The sequence below is a fragment of the Mustela nigripes genome, chromosome 4 (genome assembly GCF_022355385.1).
Source record: "Mustela nigripes isolate SB6536 chromosome 4, MUSNIG.SB6536, whole genome shotgun sequence".
Taxonomy (NCBI): domain Eukaryota; kingdom Metazoa; phylum Chordata; class Mammalia; order Carnivora; family Mustelidae; genus Mustela; species Mustela nigripes.
In genome coordinates this window covers 60,112,706-60,129,706 of record NC_081560.1, presented here as the reverse complement: position 1 = coordinate 60,129,706, position 17,001 = coordinate 60,112,706, and the positions used below count along the sequence as shown (strand labels likewise).

General features: G+C 36.3%; 1 protein-coding gene across 5 annotated transcripts in view; it reads right to left on the bottom strand.

The window, feature by feature from the left end:
* DGKB (diacylglycerol kinase beta) overlaps positions 1–17,001 on the bottom strand; it is a 709,227-nt gene that overhangs the window by 40,735 nt on the left and 651,491 nt on the right. For all 5 annotated transcript variants that reach the window (XM_059396759.1, XM_059396762.1, XM_059396761.1 and 2 more), the window contains 2 exons: positions 6,331–6,451; positions 5,039–5,099 (listed from right to left, as the gene is read on the bottom strand). In XM_059396759.1, the coding sequence (XP_059252742.1) occupies positions 5,039–5,099; positions 6,331–6,451 (182 nt within the window). The remainder of the gene's footprint in view (positions 1–5,038; positions 5,100–6,330; positions 6,452–17,001) is intronic.

The window sequence follows — 17,001 nt, the reverse complement described above, 5'->3', positions numbered from 1 at the left end:
AAAAAAAAAAAAAAAAAAAAAAAAAAAAAAAAAAAAGCAAAGAGAGACAAAAACACAGGTAAACACTTTCTAGAAGTTGCCTTGACTCCAGCTACCTTTTTGAGGAATCTTTATATATTATCTGTGGTCATTTCACCATCTAGCTTATGATCTGTTCATGACTTCCTTCCCATTCTGTACCACACAGAAGAAAGTTTCAAGAATTTCCTTCATCTTAATCATAGATGAAACACCTAGAGCAATATTCCACTACAACCTCTTAGGCATTACTTTCATAAAAGTATCACAAGTAATAACAAATATATTCTATTAATATTTCAAAGTAGTAACAGAATGCAGTCTATATAATGTGTAAATTTGATAATACAGAGAGAAATGGCCCAAAGAAATGTAACTGCATACCAAGAAACAGGAAGATTAAAGTTTCGAAGGTTAAGAATGTATTCCTTCTTTGATACATTAAAATTCTTTGCTTTGAGAATGAAATGAATAAAGATAACTCAAAATAACTTTTACATGTATTTATATATGGAAAATATGTGAATGAATTGCTAGCCAACCTACATTATGTTCAGTGAAAGAAGGTTTAGTAGAAAGCATTTTTAAAAATTGTTATACTACCTCAAGAAGTATTTAAGAAATTCACAAACTCAAAATGCATTTGGCATTGGCAGTGTAATTATGTGTAAGGCACTGTGCTATGCTCCGGGGACAGAAAGATGATCAAAATCATGGTGCATGACCCCAATAAGCTTATATCTATCAAGAAGCTAGCAGATAACGTTGATAATTTCAGTGTAATATCGTAAGTGCTTACATAAGGCTAGGAAGCACTAAGGATGGGCTTTTAGACTAGCTGGGGTCGATGGGGTGGAGGAAGTGGCAATGTTCTGGAAGAGCTTTATAGAGGAGGGGCAACATGAAACGAGTCTCAAGCTAAGTTGTATAAATCAACTAAAGAAGAAGAAAAGCTTATTTGGACATAAGGGAAGTGTGTGAGGAGAGTAAAAGGAAGTAGGGGGTGATACTGGTGAAATAGGAAGCTTGAGTCAAATTATATTTTGTCAGAAAGAAATTAAGCTATTTTAAGTAGAACAGTATCATAGTGAGCTTAGTATTTTATCATGATCATTCTGGTAGAAAGGTAAAGAAAGGATTTAAATGGGAAAAAAAATGGAGATGGGGAAATATTGATGTGATTATTGCCAGGAGTGTGAGAGAAATGAAATAGGCCAAATCAAGGACAGAGGTCATGGGGATTGAAGAAAGGAAAAAATTCCAGAAAAATGTCGTATTGGTAGGGGGACATGGTATTTGAATTTGAGGGTATGGAGAGAAGTTTAGAATGGCTCTCAGATTCCTAGCTTAGGAAACACTGGGTACATAACAGTTTCACTAACTCAGGATGGTAAAGGGAGGAGCAAGTATTTTGGAATATAAGAAGTCAGCATATGTTTGGGGGGATGAGGGTGTGAGGCAGGTGATGAGTCCATTTTAGGTATATAGGTGGCTTAGTAAGGCATCTCCTAACATCACAGAACTTTACTGGGCACCCATCACTTGTAATGAATGGATATAAAATGAAATCCGACCTAGTTTATGACTTCCCATATCTCTTCCCTCCTCCTCAAGCTGCTTTTTTTTTTTTCCCCATATAGAGACATATTGATCAGTATGTTTGACATGCTTACAAAGAAGCACTGTGGAGCAAGAAGACAAAAAGGGGACAATAATTAGGCTCTGGAGTCCAGCCTGAAAAATCTACTGAACTATTTTAATATAAAGTCTTCTGGACTTGTCTCTTTAGACTGATATGTTTGTTAACATGGCCAATAGTTATACGGCCAAAGTCCATTCTCTGTTAATTCAATGTCTATTATGAAACTGTGAACACAGGAGTACGTGACATATTTCCATTGATTAAGTATATATTCAAAGTTTTAAGCTCTTGGTTTTGCTTTTCCTGATATTTCAACTCTGGATTGCTGAAATTTCTAGGTAGATATTATCTTAATTCTTTTTTTTTAATTTACTTTTTATTGTGGTAAAATATACATAATAGAAAATTTAACATTTTCACCATTCTTAAAGCATACAGCTTAATAGCATTAAGCTCATTTACTTTGCTGTGCAACCATCACCACTATTGATCTCCAGAACTTATATTACTTTGATTTTTAAAAAAATACATTTGATATAAGAATCAAGACCATTTATCATGTGCCTTTCAATTTCATATATTCTACTTAAAGAAAAACAGAACTTCTGCTATGCTCTAACATTATATCTAAAGCAATTCCTTCATAAATTAAATATCAGCTAATGGATATTTAAATTCAGCTATAGATTCTGATATTCTATATGAAAAAACATCTTGTTAATTCAATTGAAACAAACATACTCTTTGGCTAAACCACTGCAATGCTATGAAGACTAAACACTCTCTTCATTTAAAGTGAAATTTAAAGTTCAGAACTCCATGTGGTTCTAGGAAAAGCAGAGTTTGCCAGAATGTGAAATGACAATAATGAGCCATAGTCTAGTACAGCTCTTGGCCCACCATAGACTGGAATAAATGTTTTAAAAGAATAAGAGAACTGAAGGAAAGAAAATTAAACATAAGTTACATATATTATTACTAATTTAACAGTTGCATAGATCATGACAATTAACAGGCAAATTAAGTATCTTGTTACTAATTGAAAGTTAAGTTAACAAAAGTATCTTTAGAAGTGCTTGTGTAAAATAAACTGAAAATCATTCTAAAACAGTAGATTTTCATAGACATAGACTTTTTAAAGCTGGAAAAGACAGTAAGTGATTTATCAGAAGTCACACTCCAGCAGAGGCCCCAGGCCTTCACAGGTTGAGATCCACAGTGGGGAGTAAGACTGTGGAGCCAGACTACTTGCATTTTAATTTCTACGCCGCCACTTTTCATCTGTGTGGAATCAGGCAAACTATTTGACCTTTGTCTGCTTCAGCTGCATTATCCATAAAGTGAAACTAATCATAGGGTTTTTGTGAAAACTAAATGTGTCAATACAGGTCAAGTGTCTCAAACTGTACATGGGACAAACTAAAAGCTTACTACATGTTGGATGATATTATTATTACCACTAAATCCTTCTGGATTTAAAACATGGACAAAGGAAGAAACTTCCTTTCATCCTGAGAAGAATCCAAAAAATAGAGTCTTTGTGGAAGGTGTTTTTTATTTTTCCTCTTGTCAACCAAGCTGATGAAAACTCACCTTTCATTAAAAACAATACTGCCACTAGCCCCCACCATCATCAGACCACTATCCCCCCCCCCACCACCAACACCACCATCACCAGCGTCACCACCACCAACACCACCACCAACAACAACACCATCACCAGCATCACCACGACCATCAATAGCAACTCCACCAGTTCATCCCAACCACCAGCACCAGCACACATCACCAGTGCCTTAACACACCACCACCACCACCACCACTTGTAGCAACAGTAACAACACTTTCAACACCGGTGTGAGTATAAACATGAACTCAGAAGTGTCACTGGGAGCATGAAGAATAACAAAGATGTGAGTATCTACACGCTGGAAAAGAGAGAACAGGAATCTTTTTAAAGCTATTTGGAACCCCCCACAAAGATAGCAGAAAGCACAGGAAGTAGCCAATCAAAAGATCTTTAAAACAAGTCTGTTTTACATGATTATTAGAGAATTAACAGATTTGCAAACTTGGGGTTCAAAGAGCTAAAACCATATAATAGGAATATACTGAAAAGAATATGCTAGGAATAAACAAAAGGTGATATCTGTCTGATATACACAAAGAGGAAGCCAATAACTTTAGAGTAAAACCACTGGAAAGGTAAAATTAGAAGTTCCCTTTTTCATGCTACAGTGCACTGGTTGGAATCTGGAGCTAAATCTGTTTAAATTAGGGGTCAAGAGAAGGGGCCTTAAAGAGTCCTGGGTTTGAGTTCCATTTCTGCTACATATCTGACCTTGAGTAAGTTATGGAACCTTCCAAAGCCTCTGTTTTCTCCATCTGAAAAATGATGAGGTCCATTATTTAATGTATATGTGACTATTTAATATACCAATACAATCTTGAATGTCAACTATATCTCAACTTAAAACAAAACAAACTTAAACGTATAACACCAGCACTTAGCACAATGCTCATACCAGTCTAAGATTAAGACCCCCTGTTCATTCCCTAACTGGTTGCCCTCCCAATCGTAACTACGCAGTAAATGCGTCATCATTTACATGTACGAGCTAACCTGGATTCATCTCCTTCTCTCAGCCCCGAGGGAACTCAATAGCAAATTCTTCTTGTCCCATTCCAGAAAGTAGCTCAAATTTATCCTCTTCTCTGTCACTATCTGTGCTCAAGTCCAGACTCCTCTGTGAGACTCTGTCCCAGGGGCTACTCAGTATAATCCATTTTCCACAAAGCAGCCAAGGTGAACTTTTAATATGTAAATCAAATGATTCACTCTACAAATGGAAATTGGAATTTTGTGGGGGGCGTCTAAATGTCTGACTTAAATAATATCTTATTCTGGAGAAAACAAGGATGGGGGAGTTTTCTACAAAGAGGGATGCTCTCAAATCCCCAAATGGAGGTAAAAGAACAGATGGATAATGATTCAGGAAGACTCATGTCTGAAGGCCCATAAAAATTTTTTCTCTTAAGGAGATCTGAAACAAGTACAAGTACAAGATTTAAAGCATTTTTAAAATTTTGATTAGTTCCAGAGTTTATAATTGATCTATGATATCTAAAAGCTGCACTTAGACTAACACAAATATTCAAAGGTTAAATCATTGCCAAGGGCATATGATGCCCCAAACCTGAAAACAATAGCTCTGTCACATCAATAAATAAAAAGGAAAAGGTACTTGGTGATAGATCGAAAGCTTAGTTATTGTGGTTATTTAGTTACAGGAGTATGTGATTAGTTAGTGATAGAAGTACATGATATTTGGAAAGCAAAAATGAAGTGACATAGCCTTTCAACTACTCTGTACTCACTGTGCACGGGGTCTGCATCCACGGTTCCCCATCAATCTGCATTGGCAGAGACTTGCTAGTCCTGGGGGAAAATATTTCATTTTAAGTATAACACTGAAAAACTTTACACAACAGACTATATGTAAGATATAAGATGATGAGACCTGAGAATGCAAATATGGTAAGAGCTGGCTCTAAATTGATCTCTTCTGAAAGGGACTTCAATTCTTGACTATGAATGAGTACCCTGAAGCATACCTTGATCACAGGAATATTAAGAGCTTCCAGGTAAATGCGATGATTAAAAAAACATTACGAATGCCAAAAGAAAAATACAGGGTTTATGTTTTTATAATTTTTAAATTATTTTTATTTATTTTGGGGGGCTTATGTTTAATGATATAATTGGAATTCCTATAGCCAAAAGAGCCCCCTCGTTTTCATGAAAACATTGCAAACCTGAAGGAAAGGTGTTTGATGTCTCAGACTGCCCATTATCAACATTTTCACAAAGTAACACCAATTATATCTGTGCTATAAACCCAATGGTTTCACTGTTGGATCAAAGCAGACTTTTTTCCCCTAAAGGTAAAATTCTGGAAAAATGTTTCTTTTTTTTATAATTTTTTATTTTTTTATAAACATATAATTTATTATTAGCCCCAGGGGTACAGGTCTGTGAATCGCCAGGTTTACACACTTCACAGCACTCACCATAGCACATACCCTCCGCAATGTCCATAATCCCACTACCCCCTCTCTACCCCCCCCACCCCGCAACTCTCAGTTTGTTTTGTGAGATTAAGAGTCTTTTAGGGTTTGTCTCCCTCCCGTTCCCATCTTGTTTCATTTATTCTTGGAAAAATGTTTCTTAAAAAGGTTTAAATTGAATACACATATACAATCTTACTTCACAATAAATGGATTATTTAATTTTATAGAAACAACGGTGCACTTTAGTCTATGAAAGAATTTAAGTTAATGGTGCCTCAACAGTGTTTCTATTGGGCAATGTACCTGGTAGATCCTTCTATGCTTCAGCAAACTGAACTGTGTGAGAACCATTTTACAGGGGATGAAGTTTGTATGTTAGATTTGTATCCATGGTCAAACTAAGAGAACATCAAATTTCAAACCTGGTAAGTAATAGTTAACCAAAACTTTGTAAAATCTGCCAATTCCCATTATGTGGAAATATATCAGTATTAATTACTGCAATTTGAGACAGTTATTATCAGAGTCTTGGATACTTTTCCTTAGGTTGCACTTAAACCATGTCAACCCCCTTTCTCAATTATAGAGAAAAAAACTACCTGATGACCACAGAGGAGCACTGTGCCAGCCGCCGCCCAGCACTCTTCAGTCCGGTATAGATTTGTCCCATCTCCATGGCTCCTTCTAAGCCAACCACCTCCAGCAGCTGATCACTCAGATCTGAAAGAAAGCAGAAGCCTTGTAGGTTACAGTAGAGATCCATATGTGTACAATTTAATGCCATTAGATATTACAAAGATGAAAAATGAAAGCTACTTGACAAAGAAAGCTTGCCTTGGATTCTGAAAGTAATGAAAAAGATGGCCTACGTCTAAAGCTCTCAGTTTAACTAAACCTCGAGGTGCTGTGGGAAAAGATCGGCTGTCAGCTTGATCTAAAACAAAATGGGAAGAATGAATTCGGAGCCAAATAATGCCAAAAAATATACCAGTAGTTTTTAACATCAACAAACTTAATGTTATTCCACATGTATATATGGAACGTTTATACATTTGGCAGCAAATACACATTTCAACGCTATAAATAAAGTATGAGGATATGCTGTCAAACATGATTTTGTTAAATTACTCGAACAAAAGACCCTAGAGCTCATGGAATTAAAGTTTCTCATTTTAGAGATAAGAACACTAAGTCTCTAAGTCATCAAGTGACTCGTCCATAGTCATAGGTAACTTTGTGTGGAAGTTCAATAAACAGTATTAGTTTCATGAGATATTTTTCTGATGATAAGAAATATACTACTAAAATACTATTTGGGAGCCACCTAGAAAATTAGCCCAGTGCAATTATTTTTTCTAACAGAGGACAGGAGAAAGACACTAATAGTAATAGCTTTTGCTTAATGAATGTTTACTAAGTAGTTCCTATCACTGGACTAATCACTTTATCATCTCATTTGTTTCCCTTTAAAACCAACTGAAGGTAAACATGATTATTCTCTTTTACAGACAGAGAAACTGAACACTGGAGAAGCTAATTTATTCATATTAACACACCTAGGAAGTCACAAAGCCAAAATCTGAACCCAACAACCTTGACACATAACCACTATGTTATATTTGATAAATCAACCATATAAGAAAAAGAGACTTCAAAATTATATAAATGCTTCTTATATAGGGAAAGAGGCTGGATTGTGTGAGCTTCAAGGTCCCTTCCCAACCTGAAGACTTTTGCTCAGTGAGAAGCAGAGGTTGCCCTCGACACACAGCCCAGCTCTGACACACAGCCCTGACACAGCTTACCAATTTAGCTCAGATAGCTGGACCCTTGAGAGGGAGGCAAAATTCCAGATGCACACATATGACCTTATCATATTTTAGTATTCTCATGTATTCCCATGTATTTTCAAATGCAGATTTTGTATTATTTTACTAGCAGAAAAAGGGAAATTTTAGCCAGAGTGGGTGATACACGATGATTTTACAAGATATTAATATAATAGCTGGTCATAGCTGAAGACGGACTTGCAGAAAAACAAGCACGTGTGTGTTTTGTGGACTCCATTTGGAAAACCCTCATTCCCCACTAATGAATCCATTTCAGCATGGAGCTCACAAACATAGATGATGCATTTTTAGTGTAGTTCAAGTGTATAGCAAATAAGCACTCTGAAATCTCAAAGTTCATTGGGCTCATGATCATTGGCAAATATAAGCCCTTAAAACAGATAGTGTGACCAAGCCACAGTATTTTTTTTAAATGAACTGATAGACAAACAAACAAACAAAAAACAACCCACAACTTTTTTTTTTTTTTTAACTTGAAGCTATAGCTGCAGGGTGAGATTTCTCCAACTCAACACAACATTCTAACTACAAAATCAAGTATTAACAAGTCATAATAACTTAGAGCATTCACCTTGCTGTTCTAAACCCTATTTAGACTTATTTCTCATGAAACTTATTCTGTGTTTCTAGTTTAAATTTATGTTGCCAAGAACAGATGGACAAGGAATGGAAACATATTCTTTCAGCTGTAGCCCGCACTAAAATGTACTTGGCTCTATAGCCTGGGTGTTAATATACGCATTTCTTAGATATATGTCAACCAGAAAACTACACTGTGGCAAGCACTAAAACCCCAGATGTGTGTCTGGTGATATTTATAAAACAACAATAACAACAACAACATTGAAGTTCATATGAAGTATTACATATTTTGCAACTGCTGGATTCTTAACTAGGGGAAATTTTGTGCTAATCTTGTAATGATCTGGTTGATGGGAACAATTCTACAAGAAATAAAACACTTTCTCACGACAGTTAATCTGTGAGCCCTAACTTTTCCATGAATCACAGGGATTGTCTATACCCACACCATATTGCTGCTGTCTACCACCCTCCTTCTGATTTTTTTCTTTCTTTTAATTTGTCTTTGTTTTTCTCCCTGCAAAAAAATGCCCTGAAAATCAATCTCTACCATTAGTAATCAGTAATGAAGATATTTCTTACAGATTTAGAAGACAGGCTTTCAAATTTTCATGTTCTTAATACAAAGAACTACACAGAAAGAGTGGAATATTTGCTAACTGCAGTAAAGATAAATTAATACCATTTCCTTAAATTAGGTGTTCAGAAAAAAAGAGAAAGAAAAAGAAACACTAAATTTGTGCTGTACAGATTTGCTTCTGTAACACTTCCACATTTTTAAATATAATAGTCTGCACTGTCTGTGTAAAACTGATGCTTCTTACTTATTGCCTTTGAGAGATGGATCTTGATTGATTTCAGACAAAGGTAGTTTCCATCTATATAATTTCACATTTTGTTTCTATATGTAGTATCATCTAAAAACATCAAAGACTTCCTCATTTCATATTCTAGCTAAAATTATTGTACATGCAGGTCCCATTGGGATGTCATAACCAATCTGATGAACCTGCTTAATTGGTTTGCTACCTGGCTACAGATTTCATAAGAATTGAAGTAGCAAACTACAGCCCATGAAACAAGTCTGGCCAGCTGCTTTGTTTTCATATGGGTTGCTGGTTAAGAATGGCTTTTACACATTTACAAAATGGAAATAATTTTTAAAAAATAATAGACTGCGACATCTGAAGAATATACGAAATTTAAATTTTAGTGTTCATAATTTAGTTTCGATGGGAGCACAGCCACACTCTTCCATTTAGATTTTGTCTATGTCTGTTTTCATACCACTATGGTGGAGTGGTTGTAACGAAGACCATATAGCCCACAGAGCCCAAGACAAACAGTATCTGGACCTTTAGAGAATAGTGCCAACCTCTGCTTAAGAGAAGCAATTAATTAGACCGTTGAAATTTTCATGTTAATAGTGTCAAGATAAAGGTGAAATGGTGTCACAGTGACCTGAATGGCATAATGTCCTTCCTTCGTCAGGGTATGTATCCATGAGTAAAACAGTTGTTCTCAACCATAGGATCGCAACACCTCTGTGTACTGTGAAGTTCCTCATCAACAATTTGTTGTTAATCACAAAGTACTGAAGTCTCCAACTACTTTATTATAAAATAAATGAGCACCTTAATGTTCAACATTATGTGCAGTCATTATATCCAGTTTGGACTTTTTGAACGTGTGTGTGGGTGGGGGGAGGAGTACTATACAGGAATGCACAAATTAGGATGAGACGCAGAGATCCAGGTGAGAATTAGCTCCACCTGTGAGAGTCATCCACTGAGTTTTGACACCCCCTGACATCCTGGTAATCTGAAGGGTATATCGATCCTGAGGAAGAGACTGTTTTTGTTCAGGGGAAGAAGAGTACATATTTGAAAGAGTTAACATGTCTTTCTTTCTTTCTTTCTTTTTTTTTTTTTTAATTTTACAGTATTTCTTTTTTTTTTTATTTTTTATAAACATATATTTTTATCCCCAGGGGTACAGATCTGTGAATCACCAGGTTTACACACTTCACAGCACTCACCAAAGCACATACCCTCCCCAATGTCCATAATCCCACCCCCTTCTCCCAAACCCCCTCCCCCCAGCAACCCTCAGTTTGTTTTGTGAGATTAAGAGTCACTTATGGTTTGGCTCTATGGGGGTAACAGAAGCAAGAGAATCTGCCAAATTTGATATTTTCATATTTAAAATAGAAAGTCCAGAAGAAGTCCTTCAGAGGGAAGAAACTTAATGAAATAATCAGAAATGGACTCATATTAGGGCAACATTCTTCACACAGGGCCAGGGACTCTTTGACAGTATTTCAATATATTTGGTGTCCTTCATTATCCTATATATTTTATTTTTATGAATTCTGGAAAACATGCTCTGAACAGTCAGTAGATTTCACCAGACTATATCACAAATAGGATAAGAAACACTACTTTAAAGTTTAATTTGCCTTTGACATTATAAATTGTTTTCTGAACACTGTTAGTGCTGCATCATTTTGTTATGCAGGCAATCAGGGGGTGTGAATATAAAATCTAAAACCCAGGGTTAAGGTTTAGAGTTTTATAAAATCTAAAACCCAGGGTTGGAGAACACAGGAGCAGCACAGCTAATAAGTGGGTAATATTTATTCACAGCTCAGGCTCTTCATTTTTGACAGTTATGCCCTGATAATATGTCTCATTATGTAATTGTTTCAGACTGCCATATGTGAGGGAACAGAAGAGGACGCCTTACAAACACAGAATGTGGGTTGTAGCATTTCAGCATTTCGTAGAATATAATGTGTACTGAAGGGAAGGGAAGAAGGGGCAGGGCAGGGCATACTCCTTCATGCATGGTGTCCAGCCACATGCTGCAATGTGGATGGAGGCCAGGTCCTGGGGTATACTCACTGACTCAGCATGGACATTCTGTAATCACCATAAACTGCTAATCATATCAGCATCGATTAAGTCCTTATTTGGCCAGGGTGAGCCCAAAATATCTATGGAGTTGCACCTTCTGAGTGTGGGTACGTTTTATGCCTTCTAGTCATGCTTCCTTTAGCTAGCATCTATATGAGACATGTCTGAAGATTCCAGAATAAACTTTTAAAAAGCCATGATATATATGAAATTCATCCATCCAAGTGAACGCTTGAGGATTTTTCCTCAACATGTCCATCTATCGTCCCACTGATTATTCAGATGGTTCCTCACATGCACAACTGGCTGTTCTCCCTGACCTCCATAAATTAGAAAATGCATGGACGCCTGCGTGGCTCAGTTGGTTGGACGACTGCCTTCGGCTCAGGTCATGATCCCGGAGTCCCGGGATCGAGTCCCGCATCGGGCTCCCAGCTCCATGGGGAGTCTGCTTCACTCTCTGACCTTCTCCTCGCTCATGCTCTCTCTCACTGTCTCTCTCTCAAATAAATAAATAAAATCTTTTAAAAAAAAAGAAAATGCAAATAAGAAAATGGGGGTGATTAAAGAGAACTAAAGCAGCAGTTTATTAATACGGACTTTGTTTCACAGCACAAGTATCTAAGCATTCAAGAAGATTTTCAGCACCTAAGGTTATATACCATGCAATTAGAGGTCTATCAGGGTAATGGGGAGAGTTAACGCATACACCCTATACCTACTATGGGCAGGCTCTCTGCTCAGGAATGAACAGGAATTTTTTTTTTCATTGAAGACTCCCAATAATCCTTAGAAACTGATATTATTCTCTTCATTTTATTGATGAGAAAACTATGTTACTTGTCCAAGCCTTCACAAATCTGGTATTTGATCTAGGTGTACTTGACTCCAAATTCCATGTTACTGTACATGCAGACAGTAGTAAGGACCATTAAATGTTACCAGAGATGGAAAAGGAAAACAATAACAACAACATGAATAGTATCATCAATAATCCTACCAGTAAATAATTTTAGATGTTGTCACTGAATTAAAATACAGTATAAAAAACTCACAATGATTATTCCAGGTCATGTGTGAATTATACTCTGAAGAATCTTGTAAGAAGTCTATAAAATGCAAAATGTGTTTTGGAATAGTTTCCATCCAAAGTGGTTAAAATGAAAAAAAAAAAAAAAAAAAAAACTTCGAAAATTACAGTCTGGTACATAAATGGATTAACTAGAGTTTTTGGAAAATCTAGCAGTATGAAATACCCCATTCCCTTTAAAAACTCTGAAAAATAAGGGGTTAAGGTACACATACAGAAATATATATATATATATAGTAGAATCACATGCCTGCTTTTAAAAATGACTTTTAAAGAATGGATTTGATCATCTCTTTTAAAGCCATCTGGTTTTTGAAAACAACCAGCCAGAGCTGACTATAACTTTATGTATTTTCATTCTAAAATTCTGAACTTCCCTAAATGGATCCAAAAAAAGTAAAGACCAGAAATCACAGTGTGGCATATTGTCAACAAACTCCCTTATTGGGACCAAAGTGATTCAGGGAGGGCAAATTGCTTTGTTACATGACATACTTGAAAAGAGATCTTCACCCCGGGGAGGGGGGCACACAACCCAAGAAACTGTAAGCATTTCATTCACAAGGCCCACAGAGAATCAGCTTAAAGACTTCTCATAGCAATGTACTGCTGCAGCTGACAATGTATATTATGAGTAAATGTAAGCAGAGAGGGTGGGAGCACAGGCTAGCAATGATTCTGAACAATGCTGCGGCTTCTGGGTTCTTGAGTTAGTTTGTTCTTGTGAAGCTTTGTGGAGGGACTGAAGGCTGTGGCTTGTTTTCTGTGTGAATGGGCCATTAGTGTGTGTGTGTGGGGGGGGGGCTGTTTTCTCAGCACCATGCCTCCTCTGCCCTCTTCCATAAACCGAGCTACTTCATGTGTCTCCTCATATCAGCACCATCACTAAACAAAGCAAGTGCTCATGAATGATAGCCGATGTCAGCAAATTCTGAATAGCTTCTGGAGGGGCGTCCTGCGCCCCAACACTGATGCGTGCTAAAAGGGTGAAGTCACCAGGGAGATGACCAACGGCCGTTCTTCCAAGAATTAAACAGCAGCAACTGAAAAGAAACCACCCCAATTCAAACTCAACTTATTAGAAGGCAGTGCCAACATGATTTTACATATGACTATGTAGTCTTCACATTCAGTTTCCAGAAACACTATGAAAATGTTATTTTCTTGACATATATTATAAAATCTAATACTATGTTTCTCTGTCCTTTAGTTTCAACGAAATATGAGAAACACTGTGGAAAACAATAAAATTTTAAGAATGTGGTAATGCATTTGCCCTCACTTAAAACCTAAGTGAAAATTAAAATAAGGACGAAACACAGTAATGCAGCACAGATATTTACAATATAACAGAGCTTGTTTTTACATCTAGTTTATCCCGGTTACATATAAATATCGTACTCTTAACAAGTGATTGAAAGATTCCAGTATACTGGGGTTACTGTGCTTTTTCCAATCATTTGCATAAAACCCTACGCTGCTCAGAAAGACATCTTAGACTCCTGGCAGTATGTCTTCAGAAAAGAGGTTACACATGACTAAATAAAATTAAATCCTAGTAACCTTCATTTGGAACTTTTTGGTATTGGTAAAATATAGGATTATCTCCTTCAATCTGATGTGCTGCCAGAGAATCCTTGAAAACCTTCTGGCTTCAGGGCTTTGCACAACAGGAATGCCACAGGCGCTGGTTAGAACAGTATGTGTGTTCAAGGAATTTTGCTGTTATGCAGGACTGAGGACTCCCTGGGACGGGAACTCTTGTGGTCTCAAGTTCTAACAACACACTTAATAGGATCATTGCCTTCCCATCTAAAGAAGAGCCACTCATGACTCATCAGGGCCTCTAGTAAAGGATGATTCAAGTCACAGAAGATTCTGCTTAATTTGTTCTTTCATTTTTTCAAGCTTATAATAGACTACAGACAAACGGACCATCATATCTAAGAGGCTACCTGTTGACAAGTTAGTACAGCTTAGTGTATACCTAGATTTTTCTATTTTTATTTTATTCTGCCTTATAAGATAATCTCTTTTTTCTTTCTTCTGCCTTATAAGATAATCTTATTTTATAACTTTATGGCTACAGGAAAAGAATGATATTATGTCTTGGATTACTAAATTGAATTAACGTTGACCTAAGTAGTTTTATTTGGAAGGGACTTTAAAATGAATCTCATTTGTAAATACTTGTAAGAAATGCAATATCCTTTGTCATGTCAATTACAAAGTTAGCAAAGAAATCCTTTCAACACATGGAATCACTTAGAAGAGAAAATTTGCAATCAACTACTGTATAGGAGATTTTCAGTATCTATTCACCTCATGATGCTTATTAATCATGTACTGACAAGTTTCCAAAGAGCTTGAATTTAAATAAATAAATAAAGAATAAGCCCTTGTATATGGACAAGTTAAGGGATTCAGATACGTACAAAAGGTCTCTGTGAGAAAGTTTTCCTTTACATTTTAAGAAGCATGTCATTTTATCTTTGTAAAGAACTGCACTGATACTAATCCAACTTTTAGAAAATACAGCAACATTCATGACTAATAGTTACATGAAAAGCAGAAATGGAACATTCAGAGTACCTTTGTCCCTAACAACACTTGAGTACACAGCAGAAGTTCAAATGCAAACTTGCAGATTTTCAACATTGGAAAACTAAGGACTGTATCTCCCCTTTCAAGGAGTTGTTTTGTGGGTTGGGAAAGCCAAAAACCTCTTTTACAGTCCAAACTTTGTTAATATAACAATATAAGAGATATATTCTTTTAAAAATAGTTTAAAACACTTTTGCATTGATACTCTTGGTACAAAGAAAAATTATTCTATTTAGTTGTATTCTTTTAAAAGTTATTTGTTTAAAAGGGCTTCACTGTATTGGTCTTGTAGCCCTTCATACAGCAGAACAAAAGCAGTTCTATGAAAGAAGTCTAAACTTGGACAAACCGTAAAAAAAAAAAAAAAAAAAAAAAGCAAAGTTCCTCTCTGTTTTTATCAAATTTGATTGCTGCAGCTGTTCCCAGTTTCTGTATTTTAAAAATAGCCTTATTCAGTGCCTTGTTGGCTAAAGGCCAGAGTGCCATTAGAACATGCTGTACGGAAAACCTCTATTCAGTTACAGATACAGAAATATATTTAAGATCAGTGGGGGTCATCTGCAGCAAACACTTGTAAAGGAAAATAGAATTTTAATGTGTTTAGACTGATCGCCACTTTTGCCACATAGTTTAAAGCTCTTGTGCAGAATCTTTCCATTAATTTTTTTTTAAATTTCAGTCAGGTAAAAATGCAAACTGAGTATCAAGTTCATTGAAAAAATATTATTAGAAAGGTCTTGTTTCTCAAATAGTAGTTAGATAGCTGAGATACATATTTCAAAGAAGGTTATCGGTGGTTCTGTTCAACAAGTTCACAGGTATGCCTTGAACCAGTGGAAAGGTATGTATTACTTAGCAAATGCTATGAAAGGAAACACAACTTGTCTCCGATGCAGGCCACCTAATCAATGTCCCCAGGTTTGAAACAAACCAAGGTGCCCAAGGAGAAGGAGTCTATGAACTCATTTTGAACTTATGATAAATTTATCTTTGGGCTCAAAGTGTACAGGGATAGGGTCAAAGAAATGAATTATTAGTAGCGTTTCACAGCCCAATTCTACATCTATTCAGTTCTTTCCTTTTTCCTCAAGAAATAATTGAAACTAGCATTTAGGACTAAACAGATTCATAAAGAATGCTAATTTGAGTTGTAAGTAAAAAGAATCTGTTCTGCATGGATTATCAATAAAAAAGAAGAGATTTGGAAGCCAGGAAATGAGAACAGTAAGAAAGAATTAGAAAGCAGGGGTCTAGGGAGAACATGAGTGAGAAGAGAAGATTTTATTAGGGAAATGTACATCATTGTCAAGAGGTGAAACACCTGAGATTTCACCTTTCTTGAAAGCTAACATGTTAGTCTTCCACAATTTGGGGCAGGTTGGCACAAGACAGAAATCTCATTACCTACAACATTTATGTTAGCCTTCTGAACCCAAATTTCCACAGGGTGAAGCAAAGAGCATTTACATCATTGAACTGAAGGGGCATAGAGAAATTAGGTCAGCATTCTGCAGGCTTCTTGGGACAGGATTAGGCTCATTGTGAACCTATGGACAGAAATAAAACACACACTGCTCTGATTTCCATAAGGAACAGGGATGAAGAGAAGATGCTCAGATGTTCTAGGTGCAAGACATAGTAGAACCAAAATTCAGTGGGATTGAAATGGTAAGAAGAACAAAGCTCAACTAGAACTCGATCAGTGGCAGCCTGTGGTAATAAAGTTCTTTATTAGGCTATTAAATTAATATAATTATTTTGCTATGCCATTCCTTTATGATTTCGAAAATAAAAGTAGTGGTGGTGACAAAGTAATGGTATCTTAGAACCCTCAATAGTGATATCACCAAAATAGACATCTGCTATTTACCACATTTTTAAAAAAAAAATTTTTATTTGACAGAGAGAAAGAGAGATCACAAGGAGGCAGAGAGGCAGGCAGAGAGAGAGGGTGAAGCAGGCTCCCTGCTGAGCACAGAGCCTGATGCAGGGCTCGATCCCAGGACCCTGAGATCATGACCTGAGCCAAAGGCAAAGGCTTAACCCACTGAGCCATGCAGGAGCCCCTATTTACCACATTCTTATTATAATCTCAAAAATAACACCAACCAAAGCGTCAAAACAAAAAAGAAAAATATTATAATCATGTATGTCGAGAAAGCAGGAGTGGCAATCCTTATATCAGATCAGTTAGATTTTAAGCCAAAGACTATTATAAGAGATGAGGAA